Source organism: Pyrgilauda ruficollis, unplaced genomic scaffold, assembly GCF_017590135.1.
Source record: "Pyrgilauda ruficollis isolate IOZ18807 unplaced genomic scaffold, ASM1759013v1 scaffold29, whole genome shotgun sequence".
Lineage (NCBI taxonomy): Eukaryota > Metazoa > Chordata > Aves > Passeriformes > Passeridae > Pyrgilauda > Pyrgilauda ruficollis.
In genome coordinates, this window is record NW_024524266.1 from 1 (window position 1) to 17,801 (window position 17,801).

The following is a 17,801-nucleotide window of genomic DNA, read 5'->3' on the forward strand; positions in this document are numbered from 1 at the left end:
TACCACAGAAACTTTTCCACAAGGGTATTTTACTGTAAAGAGAAGAGTGCTAAAATTGATGATGGAGAGAAACACCAGGCTAAGACAAAACTTCTTGGAAATTACAATAAAACAGAGATAAGTAATATGGGTCATGAGAGCTATTTGTTATTTTTTTAAACGATATAAAGACAACACCATGAGCACATGTTTGACAACCTATGACTTTTCTTTTTATAAAAGTGCTACAATGTACATGAGTAAGTAGCACTAATTGTAATTACTTAATGTTTTCTCTTTCTATAAAAAGGTTTTGAAAAGAAAAGTTTTGCAGACTGCTAATTTATGTGGTGGGTAAGTATTTAAGAAAATGAGTTATTAATGCAATTACTTTTCTCTTGGCAACAGTGGAATTTACTGTGGTAATTTGCTGAGAAGCACCTTGCAAAGGTCTCAAAATCACCTAGATTTTGATCCACTCCACCACAGCACCTCACAAATGGAAGGCTTTGGAAATACAAACCTCCTGGCCTCACTGTTGGGTCTATGCCATATAGGATACTGGTGGTTCAAAAGACATTCCTCTACTGTAAACCAAGACTGTAACTGTAAAGTTTTACTGTGAAACAAGTCTCACCACCACTGCTATTGCTTTATCACATGGCTTGGTACCTGTTGCAACACAGTGTCTGCCATCCTCTGCTAGAAGGTACCCATCTGCACAGGAACACAACACATCCTTCCGCCCATCTCTTCGGACGCTGCAGAACTGCTCACAGTCCCCGTTGTTTATCCTGCAGAACTTTGGTATGACTACAAAAGAGATGGGGGCAGAAAAACTGTACATAAACACTGACTTCACAGAAGATCTGGAATTCTCTGAAACAGAAAACACTCCGTAAACAAGAACTGTATCCCCACCTGCCAAGCACCCGAAGCACCCTGCAGGAATAACTAATGTCAGTGCTGAACATCAGCTTCTGCCTTACAAAGCAGCCACATCCAGCACAACAAACGTACTTGCCAAGTCCGAGTGGGCCCAGTGGCCATGGCATGGTGAGCTCAAAAAGCAGAGACAAATTGTCAGGGGAGCAATGAACAAAACACTAACAGAGAACATAATTGTGGAAATCCTCACACAATTCCTCCCTCCTGCCCTAAAAACTCCAACTCCTCATCACTCCCCTTGATCCCCTGACTGAACCTCCTGGAGTTTCACACTCCTGCTCTTACTTCTTGGGCTAATGATACCCCCTCCCTTGGCAAGGTCACGGGGGCAGCTCTATGCCACAGAAGTGAGCCCCAGGAAGGATTTCCATGCAAAACATCCTTCCTTACAAGTTCGCCGCCACGGTTCTCTAAAGCAGAAACTTACCAAATTCACAGTTCCTGCCTTGATAACCATCCAAGCACGTGCAAGTGCTGTGAGTTGCCACATTCCAGATGGAACAAACAGTATAAATGTAATCTTTCCAAACCTGCAATGATTCATCTACATATCCTCAGTTTTGCAATCTCTTTTTGTTGCCCACTGTATTACGATGTGCACACAAGCTTTTTTTTGTGGGAAGGTAAAGAAGTTATCTCGGTTGGTTAAAGCATGGTGCTAATATGGACAGGGCTGCACATTTGATCCCTGTATGGGCCATTCATTTATGAATGGTCAATGACTCCATAATCTTTGTGGGTCCTTCCAACCCAGAATATTCTTTGGTATTATTATTGTTGTCAGAATATACATACAGCAAAGTCTCTAAGAGTTGACAGGACATTGCAATTACTGCCAAAAATACTGAACTTCTGGCCCCTTGCATTTCCCCATAGTTTTTGCTCTGTTTCATACAAAATTCAAGATATCCAGAAAAGTGACACTTGATAATTTGCTGCTTTAGATAATATGCTCTTACCCCCTATTTTTCCATTTGTTCTGCCCTTCTTTGGAGCAGCTGAAACAGCAATGTCCACAGCGGAAACAACCTGCAAGAAGCTACTAATCCTAAGGATCCAGCATGCTCCCTGTGTGGTATTTCTGGACCATAACCTCATCTGCCGCAGCTTTGCCTGTCATGGGAAACAGCTGCTGGGCTTTGTGTACCCACACATCAAGATATATTTTCTAACTGTATGGGGCCAAAACCAAGAGCTCTCCAAATGCTCCAGCCATGGAGGCTCTGAAAACTGATGTCCATGCTTAACAGAGGGAAGACAAGACCAGCATTAACCAAAAAAAGACAGACTGAAGGCCTACATCATAACTTCTGGTTTCTGCCTCCTCTGCAGTGCCATAGCACTCTGTTCTGTAGTGGTCTTAGCTAAGCAGCATCCTATTGTTAGAAAACATACTTATTTAGCTCCTACCCTACACTGTAGTTGCATCTGTGGTAATGAGTTTTATATCAATATTGCACAAATTGCAGAATCCCCTACTAAAATAAGAAGCAAGAATAAATTGTTCTAGTAACTTGGCTGAACATAGCTGTGGGTTTCAATACTTCTGAACACTCATAAAGCATTTGTGGACTGTGGTTTAAAATGTATGAAAAGTAACACTTCTCCTAAGAGCATTGGCACTGATATTCTGCTGCTTGTATTCTCATTAGAAAATGGTTTGAAATATTCCAACCCTCTTTACTGTAACACTGACACAGGATTTGCTTGAAATCTTAGTCTGTAGGTTGCAGAGTTCATCCTGTGCTTAGAGGATTGTGAAAGTCTGTGTCTTCTTCATGGCAACTGTTTTCATTTTTCTGCAGATTCCAAAAGACAAAGCTGAGCTGTCTTTGGTCAACATTTTTGAGGCACTCCTCCTAGTGTGCAAACTGGACATATACTTTTGGGAGAACATGTTATCAAACACTAATACATTAAAAATCTGTCCTTGCACAGTGCTTACAAACACTAGAACCCTAATAAATAAAACTCACATATTTAGATAAAAAACCAGAAAACTGTTAGGTAGTATCTACTGGCATATTGGATCCACTGGCATATTTCCCTTGAATGCCAAGCAGTTCTGTAAAAAACACAACTTAAAAAATGCTCTTTAAGACAGGAATCAACAACACTTTGGCATGGAAGGAAAGAAACTGGCAAATGACTATGCAATGTAATTAAACTTCGTGTTGGTTATGGCATTTAAGAAACACTCTCATCTGTGACTCTTTGCATATTGAATTCTCGTATCTGGAGCTGCCCCTCTGAAGGAAAACTATTTGGCAGTCCCACACACAGTTTCTGCTCCTCACTGTCCCTTGTGTGCAAAGGACCACTGTTATTTTTTTGAGAGGACAAAGGTCAGTCCAGCAACTGGAGACAGCTGAACCTTGCCTTCAAATGAAGCAATTGGGCTCAGTCAATGGCAGGCAGTAAATCAGATTGCTTTTTCAGAGGAAACACAACATGAGGGTGTCCCAGAGTGAAAAGAGAGGAAGCAAGGGAGCAGGAAGAGGTTACTCAAGAGGTGCACCCTTTCAAACCTTGCAATAAAGAAGCTTAATCTTCTAAATAAACACAAGGTGTTTCTTACCTACATAGATGTTCCAGAATTCCTCCTACAAGTAAGTGTGGAAAATGAAGAAGAAAAAGAAATAAAGTTAGAGAAGAATTACTAAATTCCTCAGAAAAATATTAGAATTTTCATACACAGCATACTTGCAGCTAACAATTGTTAACGGAAATATTTACATTATAGATACATACAATGCCTAGCAGCCCACTATTACCATTTAATAACTTAAAACCATATGATCCATATGGTGCCCAGATCTACAGAAACAAGTCTTGTGAATTTTTCAGAAACATCTGACCCTCCTTAGAGTTTCTCCAGCATGACCATTCAGCATAAGCCTCTTGGTTTCTTGCATAATTATCTTTCCACCAGTTTTGACTGCATTTACTTATATTCCCATAATGCCAAATTCTCAGTCTTGATCCCCACCCCATACTCCCATCAATCAGGACCTCACAAATCCTGACATTTAAAAATATTTTGTCTGATTTGTGTTCTCCTGTCCATATGCACTGAGGACTCCAGGATGCTGGCTGTGCAAGACAGTCCTTTCCAGTGACATCTGGTCACCAGGCAGAACAGGCTGTGCCGGTTCTGCTATAGGTAAATCAACATTTATCATCTGAAGCACACTGGTGATGCACCCAGGACTCCCCACCCAGGACACCTCAGGGCCACTCCAAGAACATTCTGGACATCAAATAATTCTAAAGGGAAGTGAATCTGGCCTTAGGTCCCGTTCCAGGGTAGTTCTAAACAGCCATATAACTACAGTCTATGTTTGCAATACCACCTTTTCTACTTACAGTCCACACAGCTGCCCCATCTCTTTAACTTTCCCTTCAGCTTGGGAACAAATCACACTTCTGTCTAAAGTTAAGCAAGCCATTGGGGTAGGGCAGGTGACACAAGAGTCAAACAAACTTCATTCCAGTCAACATTAAGGCATTTATGAACTGTTCACAGTATACATTCTCTCAATTCAGATAAAGAGAGCTACAAAATTACAAGCAAAGCTGCTTGAGATAAGTTCAGTAAAATTCCCTCATGAGGTTCCAGGTCAGCATTTGCCTTCTCAGCCTTCCTGTGGACTGCCTTGACCACAGTCATGGCACTTAGGGATGTAATCCAGATAGGGTGAACGTATTTTCAACACTGATATCAGCAGAGCCATTGAACATCAAATAACTTTCAATGGCAATTAAACAGATCAGAACAGGTAAAAGAATGGAGGATTTAATCTGGGTTGGCCATGCAGGAGCTCAATTAAGACTGTTATGGGATGATTATTGCCTTAGCAATTCCACTCCCAGTCAATCACTATTTGTTCTCTGTGTTAAGTGATTGGGAACAACTAGTGAGTTTTGATGCCCAGCTTGACAATTACTATCTGATGAATAGTAATTTTTAAACATGAAATATATAGACCTATGTTTCATATTAGTTCATCCTTACAGTTTTCTCCTGGTCTTCAAAAGCTTCTCTTGCTTCTTCTTTTGAGCAGCGCTCCTCATTGCATTCTCTTTCAATATTCCCTTTCTTCAATTCCTCTAAGAAAGAGTTAGCACGTTTTGTTCTTTCCAAGAACTTGTCGGCATTTTCTTTCTTGATGAATACTAGATAGCAGAGAAAAATTATACGGGTCGGTAACATTTGGTGATGGAAAGGAGTCACGACAAATGAGTGAAGTAGAAGCAAAGCCAAAACAGACCACACTACCTGTACACATTACCTGTGAGGTTAGTCCTCACACAGGCTGATACATCCCAAGATCTCTCAGAGGAGTCTCTCTGAGAATCAGTAGCCTCAGAACAAATGTAGGACCCCAAAATTCTCTCCTACTCTTTTTAATCTTGAAAAGGTTGCCAGTGAGGGCTTGTATTTCTGCTGCTCCTGCTCAAGATTCAGTCTTGAATGGAATGACTTCCCCTGAATGCTGGGGAGATTACAGAATCACAGAATCACTAGGTTGGAAGAGAGCTCCAAGATCGAGTCAAACCCATGTCCTAACACCTCCACTAAACCACAGCACTGAGTGCCACATACAGGGAAGAATGACCTCCCGGGATAAAAGAAGTTGCTAAATTACCCTGTAAAGAGTATATGTTCTAGGAAAGTGTGAAGAGTTTGGAAGCTGGCATTTAATCAAGTTCTAGCACCTGGAATTTACACTGAGGAAATACTTTCCAATATTTCTTATATTTCCAATATTTTTTAGGCTGGAGTGTGGAAGAATGTGCTACAGATGTGACTTCAAGGACAATGACTTATGCTCACTGGGAGGACTGCACATTCCTTTTGGAGCATTCTTCTTAATTTCATGATAAATAAACTCACTAAAAGTAATTATATACCCTAATATCCTCCAAGTGAGTACAGAGAAGACTTATTCTGCTTTCACTGAAATTGATGGATCATCCTCAGGGAGGCAAGTTCTGTTTGTATTATTTATATTAAGCAAATCCTCGCATAACTTGAGGCCCCACTTACTTTGAAAAGGCTCCTCTCAAGGAAGGCTTACAGAAAGTACTTTTAACTTGCAGCTCAGCGACTGTTAGTTCATTCACCCACTATCTTATTTGCCCTCAAATCCCTTTCTTCAGCGACAGGAAACTGACAGGACACAGCCGGTGAGGTTATCACCTCTATATTCCTTTGCTTTCACGCCACTCAATTAAGCGGATGTTTTTGCAAACTTGAATAGCCTCTTTCTGGGGCTGCTCATTCTTCTTCCCAAGCTCTCTATCATACTTTCTTCTTTAGAGACATCAAGGAGCAACAGGCATTGGTCAACCGAAGCAGGATATTCCAGAAACATGCCAAAGACCTTGTTTTAAACCCCAAGCAGTCTGACTCACTGAAGGAAGAGTTAACAGCTTTTGAAAAGTTATTTGCTGATGCTGCCTTGGACTTGGGCGCTGACTGGCGGCACAAGAGGCAGCGGGACCTGCTCCCCCGCTGTGCCCCAGCTCCTCCACGGCCAAGGGCACCCAGCCACGACTTGGCCACGCTTCCCTCAGACACGAGAGCACCTGCCCAGGCTGCGAGGGCAGCTGTCCTCCCGCTGCGAACGGCGGGCAACCCCACTTTCCTACACGGTCGCCGCGATGCCGGCAGCAGCTCCCGGCCCCCGAAGCTCAGCTCCCCGCTTTACGGCGGTGTGCGGGGTCGGCACAGGTGCCGATAAGCCCTCAGCCGTGCGGAAACCGAACGTGCCGGGGAAGGCGAGCCGTGGGGTGCCCGCTCCCCGCCCTTCCCCGCCGCGGCTCCTGGCACTGTCCCGGTGCGCGCAGCATCGACCGCCACCGCCTGCGGCGCTCACCCGGCAGGCCCCCGCCTGCCCCCAGCACTGCTGGGAAGGGAGATTCCCCCGTCCCGAAAACATGGAAAAGGAGCCGCCTTACCGCCTCCCTGAGCGCGGAGCCCGGCGGGCAGCGCGGCGCAGAGCAGCAGCAGCAGCGGCAGCAGGCGCCCGGCCATGGCAGCGCCGCCCATGCCGCTCCCGGGGCCGCGCCGGCGGCACGGCACGGCACGGCACGGCACGGCACGGCACGGCACGGCACGGCACGGCACGGCACGGATGGGACGGGAGGGACGGGAGGGACGGGAGCCGAAGTCTTCACCCCCTCGGGCGGGGTGAGACTGAAGCCGCGTAGCTTCAGCCTGCCCAGAAATAGCGGAAGCGCCGGGACAGGGTGACAGCCGCGGCGGGATTTCTCATCGGGGGGATGAGGCTGATCTTCTTTTTGTTCTTTATTTTTTCAAAGCCCAAGGCAGCGTGGGGGTTGTTTTGTTTTTAATTGCACCTTTTGTTTCGGAGGAAGGGAAGTGAGTCGTCCCTCAATAAGCTGGCGTGGCCCCGGCGCTGGGCACAGCCGCGCTCCCAGCCCGCAGCAGCCGCTCTCCTGGCTGCTCCCAGCCCCGTGTCCCATCCACATCCAGCACTGTGACCTGCTGGCTCCGCGCTCCGCACCAGTGACCTCGGCCGGCGCTGCCTGAAACTGGCCTCAATCTCCCCTTCCTTGGGGGGGTTCACAGTGCCACGTCCTCGGTGCTTCCAGAGCCAGCCATCAGGTCTCCTTCATCTTCGTGGCTTTCCTAAGCAGGCTGTTATATTACAAAAAAAAATAAAAAATCTAAAACGCAGACTTGTTTTGAAAAAGTAATTTTGTGTGGCAGTTATTAGTATTGATTTCTTTTGGTGTTTTACCCTTTTTTTCTGAGGGGTGATTTGCTCACAAATATCAGTATTTTCACTGGAATGTTATAGAGGAGAAATCATCTTGTGGATCATGGTAAACAGAAACTATTCTACCTTGAGGGTTCCTCAGGGATGGTTTTACAGTGCTGAGCACCTCATCTAAATAAAAATGAGGCTTTATTTGCTGGTCACTGCTTACTTGCTCCTTGAGACTGGACTGTCTTTGGGAGCACGGAGAACCTCTAGTGCATGTATGCATATATACTGTAACATCTCTTGTTTTTCAGGTCTCTGAAATTTGCTGCTTTTCCTAGTTCAGTTCAGTGCCTACATGAACAGTAAAACTTCCTTCTCTGTCGGTAAAACAGGTTACAGGATGTTCAGTATTGCATGGTATGTACCATGCAATGACAATGTTTTCCCCCAATAATAGAGTATGATCAATTGTGTCCTACTTGCTGATAAGCTTTTGTGATTGCATTGATACTCTGCATTATTTGAACAATCTAGAGTGTAAATTCTGCATGAGATAGTTAAACTGTTTTCCAATCTCCTAGTTCAGTTTTATCTTCCTCACCTTGTCAGTGTTTTCATGCTAAGGTTGGAAAGTACATTTTTGAACTGTATATGTTTTCAGAGAGCTTCAGGTTCTATCATTTATGTCTTAAGACTTTAGTGAATGGTCTTTGGTCAGTGTTTTGCAGAGGGGTAGACAATTATCCTGTCCTGGTTTGAGATCTCAGGATAGAGAGTACAATTGAGATTATACAGGACAACTGATAAACATTCCCTTTCATTTGCACTCTTTCTATTGACATGCATAATGCCAAGGCAAAGATAAGATTAAATCAATGGTATTCTTTACCACTTATAAGGTTAAATATTGCACTTACTAGCCTTACAGCAATAATGCTTGGTGTAAGAATATTTAAATCAAGTTTTCATAGCAGACCTGTAAATATGGAATCAACCTTTTCCCAGATTTCTTGTCCTGGAGAGTGTCTGCAGTTCCTCCACTTCAAATCTCCCTGTTGCCACTGCAACTGTGGGGGAAAGCTGCTTTAACATAATCTAAAAGAAGCACCTTTTCTATTTTTGTTTCTGCTATTTCATCATTATATTACAGGATCCATAGCATAGGAAGTTATGAAAGCCAGAAGCATAAATATGTTCAAAGGAGATTGCACCCAATTAGGGACAACACATTCATTCATGACTGTTCAATCTAATGCAACTTCTGGCTCAGGAAGTCTGTGCTTCACTGATACCAGAAGTTGAGAGAGTAGCTGGGGGAAGGCTTATGATCTGCACGATGTATTGCTGACAGTCTTTCTCTCAGCATGTAGCTCTGATCTTCAGCAGAAATGGATGCAGAACAGGAGGGACATTGTGTCTGATTTGTTACGGTCATCCTCTGCCTGCTTGACAAGATACACAAGTTTACAAACAACACTGAGAGGGAAGTTATTTTATGTATTCAAGTAGGCCTTAGGCTCACTTCAAATCCTTAATAGTGTTGTGTGTATGGCCTGTATCAAATATCTAAGATAATGAAGGAATACTTCAGTGGGAAAATGGTATAGAGGGATTGGGGGGCAATAACACGGCCTGGAAATGCTGTGGCTCAACATCATTAGTCCATGTGCTTCCTCAACCAGTCGATGTATTTGGATACCCTTGTGTAAACCCCATAGCTGCCTTCAACAGCACAGCCCTTTCCCCAGCTGACAATCCCAGTCAGAAACCAAGTGTTCTTGTACCGTGTAGCATGAGGACCACCACTGTCTCCCTTGCAGGAATCCTTAACCCCAGACAGGTCTCCTGCACAGAACATATTCTCTGTGATATTTAAGTCGGTCTCCTTTTCACATTCTTGTGTCTTTACACGTGGCAAATCAACTCTCATCAGAACAGAAGAGGTGGCACCTCCATCTATTAGGCGTCCCCATCCGCTTACTGTGGAGAACTTGATGGTGGACAGTTCATACACAGCAAACCTTTTCTCAGGCAAACATATTGGTACCACATAGTCTGTGAGATTCACGGGTGTTTCCAGTTTCAAGAGGGCAATATCATTATTGACATGTCCATTCCTGTATTCTTCGTGAATGATCATCCTGGCAACTCCACTTTCTTGCTCAGTTTTCTCATCAACATTTATTTTGTGTTCACCTGGAAAAGTTATTAATTGCAGGTCATATCAGGTAGCTCCTTGAGTCCTTGGAAGTTTGAGGATGTGGGATGTTTCTAATCTGACACCTCTAAGGACGATTACCTTATACTGCCAAAGCCTTCTATTCTGATTTTATCAGGTTGAGAAGCTGCCACCACCTTGATAAGATGAGGAGGGGAAGATACATACCCAGTCTCACCCGAAGCTGTTTAGGGTGAGTATGCTCCAAACAGTGTGCTGCAGTGACCACCCACCCTGGGGAAAGCAGAGTGCCACCACACTTTTCTCTCTGATCCTGTATTATCAGGGCCTGCCAACATAAAGCAAATTTATGTCTTTCATCAAATGTGCTTGACATAACTCTCAGTAGATATGGGTTTCATATTGCTTCTTTCTGTCCCTTTATGCAACTGTGTTTAACAATACCATGCTGACTGCATGAAGAACTTAGCAAGGGAAGTCTTCCTGTGGAATTTTCTTCATCTTGTAGTATGGACCCTGCATATTATGGCCCAAAGCATATCCCTGGAAGCTGCAACTAAAATTCTTGCTGGCAGTGAAGTTGAGGACTAAGGGGTCAGGAGATAGAGACAGCTGTGCTCTCTACTCCTATGAAACAGGTACTCCAGAACAAAGCTAAGGTGCCTACATGAAACAGGTGGATCTGCTGGCTATGGATGAAGGAGTTTGGTTATTAAGAAATGGCACTTTTTATGAATTTTTAACATCATAGATTTAAAACAATTAATTTAGTGTAGTGATTTCATAAGGAAATTTAAGAAATAAAAGCAATGAAAGATTTTTGAAAACTCACTTGCCATGGACATTCACCTGGAGGACAGGTGAAACCACCTACTATTCTCCCATGTACAGTTGAATTTTTTTTTGCCAGCACTGGTATTTTTCCACACGGGTATTTCACTGAGAAAAAAGAAAACAAAAAAAACAAACCCCAAAACAACAAAAGGCAACAAGGATTTTAATGTACTGAATTCACAGCGAAATGTGTAATGTCTTCAGTGAAGCTATGTCAGCTGAAAAACTGATTTCTAGTCTAGGAGCATGGATTCTCAAAAATAATGTAAAACAGCTCAGCAGGTAAGTAGTCTTTTTTTGTTTGGAAACAGCCAGAAATGCTCTTGCAATTAGAGTTGAGGCCCTTACAGCATCACTGACACGGAGTCACCTACCATAGGTCTTTGCAGATGATAAACCTGCTTAAGATACACATCAGCACAATGAGGTAGGCTGCAGGCTGGAGTGCAGAAGTGACCCTGACAAGCTCTGCAGTCTACACATCCCTGCTGACAGTATCCATGACAGGATGAGACAGAGGCTTAATCATCTTGCCATCCTTTGTTTGAGAAGAGCCAAAGATGTCCCAAGGGCAGACAGTGTCTTCTGGTGTGCCTCTCCCAGACTACTTTGTTTGCTTGTGTCCAGAGCCTGCTGGATTCTTCCAGACTGCGCATCTCTGTTCTGCCTGAGCCAGCACGTGAAGACTGGCAATAGAGAGAATCAAATCCTGACTGAACTTGCAGTTAAGCTGTAGTGCAGAGGAAATCTTGATGTTTTCAGTATATCCTTCACCCAGCTGAGTTTTCTGTAAAGGAGAAGGTCTACCCTTGGGAGTGCCTGTGTGTCACGTGTCTGTGCTGTAACTGAGCACACCATCCCTTCTGTCTGGCAGTCACTTCACTCTGTGATAGCACTGTGAGGAGGAGTGCTCTTTTTCTATCTCTTTGGAGCCAGGTCCTATAGTCTCTGCTGAGCTGCATGCAACATCTCCGTGGAGCTGTCAGTACCTCATCTGACATGAAGACAGCATCAAGGTTTTACAGGTACATGCAAGGTATGGAGAAACAGGACTAGCTTTTTGCTGGCAGCTGGTGAAAGATTGAACAGACATAGCACATAACACCCATAGTCTCTAATGCTGTGTGTAGGGCAACACAAATTTGGGCCATTGTGTGAGATGGCAGAGGGACAGTGAGGGGACTGTCAGCCTGGCAGTTACACAGTTTTTTCTACTTGCAACGCATGGTCAATTTTACAGCTATTTTGGTCCCCAAGAAGCAAGCAGCAACAAATACATCTTCCTTGCAGGGAAAGATGCACTGAAAAGCCTGTGAGGAATTTTGAATTGTTCTTAGCTTTTTACAAAAGCAGCTTTCCCATCACGTGGTATTGCAGAATCTGTTAATAAGGGATAAGCACGTTAGTAGACATTTTTTTCTAATGAAATTGCTGCTGTTGAGAGCTAGGTTGTCATTACCAGCTCTCTGCATGAGTGTTCCACTGAGGTGTGTGCAGAGGAGCACCACTCCTCAGAATTACTTTGCAGGCTCCCTGTGGCTCTGTCCATTATGTTGTTATGTTCATATCCCCAGGGGTCTCATTTTCCCTCTATTAAAGTAATTCAAGTAGGCATCTGCAAAAGAGTCGGGTGCCAGCTTATGCATTGGCAAAAAGATTAACTTGCACTGCCCTAGTCCCAGTTGAAATTTACCTTGCTAGATGAAAGAAATATCTAGCCATAGTGTCTGTAGGAATACCAAAAGTATATTATTCCTAACAATTAGGAAAAGAAGAGGAAGGAAAAGGAAAAGGAAAAGGAAAAGGAAAAGGAAAAGGAAAAGGAAAAGGAAAAGGAAAAGGAGAGGGATTTTCTTCCTCTCTTGACTCTTGTGCTGAAATAAACATAGTGGTAAAATCTAGTCACAGTTTCAGATTGGAGAGACAAGTAAAACAAATCTGCCACCAACGTATTTTCCTACTGTGGGTGTAAGCTAAAGAGGACTTGTGAGGCCCAGAGCCCCTTCATTCACCAGATACCCCTCAGCCTGACCCCAAATCCCTGACCACCTGCTGCCCTGCTTTATTTAGATCACCTGGTGAGGAGTGAGGAGCTTGTCTCCACTGCTCAGTTCCTTTCTACTCCACTAATGGTGAGTGTGTTCCCAAAGGAAGAGATGGGTTCAGCTCCCTCCCAGCTCTGACCAGGTGGGATGGTCAAACTTGAATTTCCCACATTCCAGGGGACTGAACCTCTGGGACCAGGAAGAAGTCCAGAAGGATCTCTGCTTGGTGGCCATGCTGACCACTGCTTTTCTGGGGTGGGTAACTTGCAAGAGAAGCCAAATGTATGATTTGGGACGCTGCCCATGGAGAAGAGGTGAGGAGCTGGTATCTGAGCATTATGCATTGCGTGTCCTGACAGGTACACATTGAAAACTTTTCTACTTAGCATCAGGTTGGTAGTGTCTTACCTTGAGGGATGCAGGACATGCCATCACTGGCTAAAGTGTAATCATCATCACAGAAGCACAGTCGTATTTTGGACTGCTTGTCAGTACAGTACTGTTCACAGCCACCGTTGTCAAAAATGCACTTCAGTTTGTCAGCCACAGCTAAAGTCAGAGAAAGGACATTTAGGATTCAAGACTTGGATTTTTCTGCTTAACATTGGTAACTTGCAATTGGAATGTTGTCAGGAAAGCAAGGCAGGAAAAATGATTTCTGTGATTTATGCAGAGCAACTTCATCCAAATTGCTTTTCATCAAAAGCTAAGTAGGCCTAGATCTCCAGGGATTAGGGGAGGATAGGCTCTGGTTAAGAAATATATACATAAAATTAAATCAATCAGTATTTATACAGCACCTGATCTGTCTCAAGAATGGAGATATTGTAATTGTGTGGTAACCATTGTAAAATATGACTGAAAAATTTTAATTCTGTGACATTTTGCCACTTAGCAGGAGGATGCTCTGCGATGACTGTTGAGACTGCCTGCCTAGACTCCATGAGTGCCTAGCCCTCGTCCAGACTCTGCGTGTGCTGAGGATGTCACACTCAATGTTCAGTGTCCTCTGTTTCAGTGAAATCAGTGGAAAGGTGTGTATTAACTTCATAAACCACTGGATCCTTCCCTTTGGGCTTTGTACTGTGCATACGCAGTGTAGTTCTTACATACGGCATGGAGCTTCTAAATTAACATAACTTCAGCACTTGAAATTCCTCCTTTTCTCTCAGATGGTGTGCAAATGCAATTCTTTTTTTTTTTTTTTCACAAAGTCATTATAGGGCAATAAGTACCTTGCTGCCTTGCAGTACCTGACTGCTATCTGGTTCGATCCATCCCTCAACACCAAAAGCACTATGAACAGAAGCTGTCGCAGCTGGAATGGTGCAGAATCACAGAATCCTAAAATATTCTGAGTTGGAAGGGACCAACGAGGATCATCAAGACCAAATCCTGAATTACAATAACTGTTATTGTTTATCTCAATGCCTTGCATTTGAATTAATAACAGCATTTTTATTTTGTTAAGTTATGCCACAGCTGACCTTTTTCACAGCTTTTGCCCTCGTATTCGACGGGACAGCGGCAAACATAATCCTGGAACTGGTCATCACAAATCCCGCCGTTCTGACAGGGGTTGGAGGCACACTGGTTGGGGTCTGTAAAACACTCATTGTCAGTCCAGCTCACGCAAAGAGCTGCAGCAGTGGGAGTGTTCCACAGCTGTTAGAACATCCTGAATGATCGTACCAGAATAGATGAGCCAGAACTCTTCCTGGAAGAAAAAGATGTGAGATTTAATTAAAGAAGAATCAAGTCAAGTCTTACAGCCCTTGTTGCACAGCATGGGTTACAGACAGCCAGTGATGCCACTTCTGCCTTTATAGTTTGTGACAGTTAATATCCATAAAATAGAATATTTTATGTCTAGATTGTACATTATTTTCACATACTGATAGAGAAGGACCTTGTTTAATGCACATAGATGGATCAAACATAAATAAGTTCTGTATAACTGAGGTGGGATTGACTGAAAAAAATGTTGCACAATGCAATAATTTAAAGTATTGTCAGGGTAGGCATTACTGGGGGTTTGCCTTAGAGAGCATCCATTTTCCCACCATCCTCTAGGTGGTTACTGCTTGGGATTGCCCATGCAGTGTGCCCTCCTGCAACTCACTGCTGCTGTGTACCCCTGTAAATAGAAAAGAAAAATGCAAACAGCAGGACACAAAGTGCTTTTTTAACTCTGGTGGTCTAAAGTGTCAAAGCACACCCCTGAGTAGGGAGAGTCCTTATGACAATGAGTGCTCACCCCGCCCTGTGTTACTTACTGTCCTTTCAATGTCACCGTAAATCTCTCTTGCTTCCTCATAGGAACATCTTTCTTCTATGCATTCTCGCTCTAGTGACCCCAGTTTTATCTCTTCAAAGAAGCTGTTGGCTCGTCTTTGTCTTTGCAAAACTTTGCTTGCCTCCTCCTGCTTTAGAAAGACTGAAAAACAACGGCACATTCTGTTTGTCATACGGCTGCGCTTGCCGGACAGAGAGGGTGGGGGGACGGCTTCCCCTGAAAGCTTTTCTGCTTCCCAAGCTTTTTCTGAGACACTTTAGAAAAGAAATGGGCAGATGTGGAAGAGTCTCCTTTCTCTGGCCTGCCTCAAGGTAAAGTGACAACACAGGAATTTTAGAGATCGCGGAGCCCAGGAGAAGATGGGCCTGTTACAACAGTGGGGGGGAAGGTGTGTGTTGTATGCATGTCAGTGACTCCTGAGCTACTGTTGCATGTCAGATGCATCTTAGCACATGCAGTAGTTTCTTACAGCTGTAGCAGCTGCAGAGCCTGTGTCACTTTATCTAGCACTGGTGTACTTGGCACTGGAAAGCTCGTGTCACTTTATCTAGCACTGGTGTACACGGTAAAAGGTGATTTTTCTGTACTTGATAAGTCAGTCACAGTGACACATGGACCACAGTCATGCCTTCACCCACAGTCACATGTTATTTGATACCCCTCCACTTGTTGGACCTCAAGAAGGGATTTATCCCACCATTAGTAGACCACAATTTTTGAACCACTGCTTTAATATCTTTGATTTTCTTCTGTGGAAAGGGTTATGTTAAGGTACATAGGAAGGCTGGACAATGCTGACTGCATTTCCTAGTGGAGCCTGTGAATGGCTCCTAGCTCCTGCCATCACCACAGTCTACAAGCCAGGGGCCTTGTATGTCTCTACCACGCTTTGGAAGGATATTGGGCACATAAGTTTGATAGCAGGCATCAGCAGGGCTCATTTCCTAGAGCTGCATCAGCTTGCATCTGGGAGAAGTGTACACTGGAATCACTAATGTCATGGTCCCCATGCTGACCTGCTCCTCAGCCTCAGGATATTAGCACATCACACAACTCTGCTCTCCCAGTATAATTCAGGATAAGGAACAAGAAGTCCAAGTGCTGGTGTGTAATTTTGCTCCATGTACTACACAGAAAAAATCTTGACATTTTAATTTTTTTTCTCCTTTACATCTGTAGGGGAGCTTCTGGACAGGTTACATTTCAGCACTTTAACTGTTTCACCTCTGCTTGTGGGTAGGTTTGGGGATTGAGACTGATGCACGTCTTCTGCCTTTCCCCAGGACATTCTCTCCAAAAGAGTGGGAGTTGTCTTCTACCTGCTGAAAGGGCCCTGAGGGATGCTGAAAGACAGACTCATATGTGTCATCACCAAAATACACACCCAATCATAGATGCTGAGAGGGTTTATTCCATTTTGAAGTGATGTGAGGTTTTTCCATAAACATTTGTGTCTAATTCAGGATAGTTGCTGAATTACATGCAGAATAGTGGTAATTTCCCCCTGTATTTCAAAAGTTACCTAGAAGAATAAATTATTGTGCCCTGAATTTATCCCTGGGTGCTTCAGAAGCATTTGGTCATTATAGGAATGTCATCTGGGTCTTTCTGCCTTGATATCAGTCTGGATGTATGCATTTGATATGGCTTTCTTTAAAGGCTTTTAATTAACCTTGTGCTGCAGATATGTGGCACATGTATCAGTGCTTGAACATAGACTCTGACAGAGGAGCATGCCTGAGCACATGGCTGGGGATGAGCACATGACTTGGGCCATCCATCCACTCATTATCCACTTTTTTGTATTGGATCACTTCTGACTTTGCTACCTATTTTTCCACCTTTCCTCACTGCAACAAGCAAGACCTAATCAGTGGCTAATGGGGAATCTGACAGCACTGGATCTGCTTTATTAATATGGTAGCTAGTTTTTGGACATACACTGAGCAACTGAAGAGCTACCTCTTCTCTGCTTTCTACTGAAACAGGGTGGATCCTACCCGCTTTATTTACTCATGACAGGCTATTGATGCTTTGCTTTGAAAAACGTCCCAGTTCTGCATGAAATAACAGTGAATCCCAGTTCCTTTCTTCATGTAGACAGCTGGTGGTTTGTCTGCTGTCTGTGCACCAAGATAACAAATTAATTTAGCAGTCTAGAGGTGCTTTTCCTTAGTTGGCAGAACAAGTGCATGGAGCCATCTCTGAGAGTAAATTAGAGCTTTAGAAAAACACACAGGCACAGCAGGAGACACAACAAACACGCAACAGCGCTCAAAACTTGCATTGGAAATCACCTCAGTAACAGGAAAGAGGGCCATTGCCAGTAAACATCATTACAGCTATATGCTACAACATACCTGCATCCAGAGAAAGAGGGATCAGGAGCAGAAAGCAGAGAAACCAAGCCACATACTGCCTGGAAATCATGATGAACCCTGCGAGCCAGTGTTCTGGTAGTGTATTGACATTTCAGCAAGGACTGTTTGGCCAAAGGGCTTCGCTTCAAACGCTTGGAGCCAGAGGAGGGGCCAGCAAGTCATGGAAACAGCAAAAGATCCATGACAGCCTGGTGAGCGGAGCAGGGCACATGCAAATCCTGCAATGTGCCCTTTTCACAGGAGCAGGGAGCTTGGTTTTGAAGTGTGCTCTCCTGACCCATGCAAAATCTATGCTGGTTACACAGGCTGCAAGCCCAGGCCTGCATTTTCCATTTAACACACCTTTTCCATGAGAAACATGAATACTGGGACACTGAACCCATAGGACAGGCATTAACTTGG

General features: G+C 43.9%; 2 protein-coding genes and 1 long non-coding RNA gene across 3 annotated transcripts; all 3 read right to left on the reverse strand.

The window, feature by feature from the left end:
• Positions 1 to 1,401, reverse strand: LOC121356264. The gene is made up of 3 exons (XR_005955530.1): positions 1,355 to 1,401; positions 652 to 792; positions 1 to 32 (listed from the first exon to the last, which is right to left on the reverse strand). It is a non-coding gene; the product is annotated as an uncharacterized LOC121356264 (long non-coding RNA).
• A 2,047-nt stretch (positions 1,402 to 3,448) lies between these two features.
• On the reverse strand, positions 3,449 to 7,523 carry LOC121356216 (coagulation factor X-like). Its single transcript, XM_041472404.1, has 3 exons — positions 6,892 to 7,523; positions 4,943 to 5,103; positions 3,449 to 3,530 (listed from the first exon to the last, which is right to left on the reverse strand). The coding sequence occupies exons 1-3, from the start codon at positions 6,980 to 6,982 to the stop codon at positions 3,480 to 3,482; spliced, it is 303 nt and encodes a 100-aa protein (XP_041328338.1). The 5' UTR covers positions 6,983 to 7,523; the 3' UTR covers positions 3,449 to 3,479.
• Positions 7,524 to 9,172: 1,649 nt separating this feature from the next.
• On the reverse strand, positions 9,173 to 17,448 carry LOC121356203 (coagulation factor VII-like). The gene is made up of 8 exons (XM_041472383.1): positions 17,379 to 17,448; positions 14,999 to 15,159; positions 14,415 to 14,439; positions 14,210 to 14,323; positions 13,131 to 13,271; positions 10,676 to 10,782; positions 10,051 to 10,171; positions 9,173 to 9,860 (listed from the first exon to the last, which is right to left on the reverse strand). The coding sequence occupies exons 1-8, from the start codon at positions 17,446 to 17,448 to the stop codon at positions 9,322 to 9,324; spliced, it is 1,278 nt and encodes a 425-aa protein (XP_041328317.1). The 3' UTR covers positions 9,173 to 9,321.
• Positions 17,449 to 17,801: the final 353 nt, after the last annotated feature.

What these genes read in the sequence shown, in the direction of transcription:
- LOC121356216 (XM_041472404.1), bottom strand. Translation starts at nt 6,982, where the DNA reads ATGGGCGGCGCTGCCATGGCCGGGCGCCTGCTGCCGCTGCTGCTGCTG. An exon ending in GCTCCGCGCTCAGGGAGGCG is followed by an intron (nt 5,104 to 6,891) that starts GTAAGGCGGCTC and finishes TCTGCTATCTAG; the next exon opens with TATTCATCAAGAAAGAAAAT. An exon ending in TTGAAGACCAGGAGAAAACT is followed by an intron (nt 3,531 to 4,942) that starts GTAAGGATGAAC and finishes ACTTACTTGTAG; the next exon opens with GAGGAATTCTGGAACATCTA.
- LOC121356203 (XM_041472383.1), bottom strand. Translation starts at nt 17,448, where the DNA reads ATGATTTCCAGGCAGTATGTGGCTTGGTTTCTCTGCTTTCTGCTCCTG. An exon ending in ACGGTGACATTGAAAGGACA is followed by an intron (nt 14,440 to 14,998) that starts GTAAGTAACACA and finishes TTTTTCTTCCAG; the next exon opens with GAAGAGTTCTGGCTCATCTA. An exon ending in CATGTCCTGCATCCCTCAAG is followed by an intron (nt 10,783 to 13,130) that starts GTAAGACACTAC and finishes CTTTTTTCTCAG; the next exon opens with TGAAATACCCGTGTGGAAAA.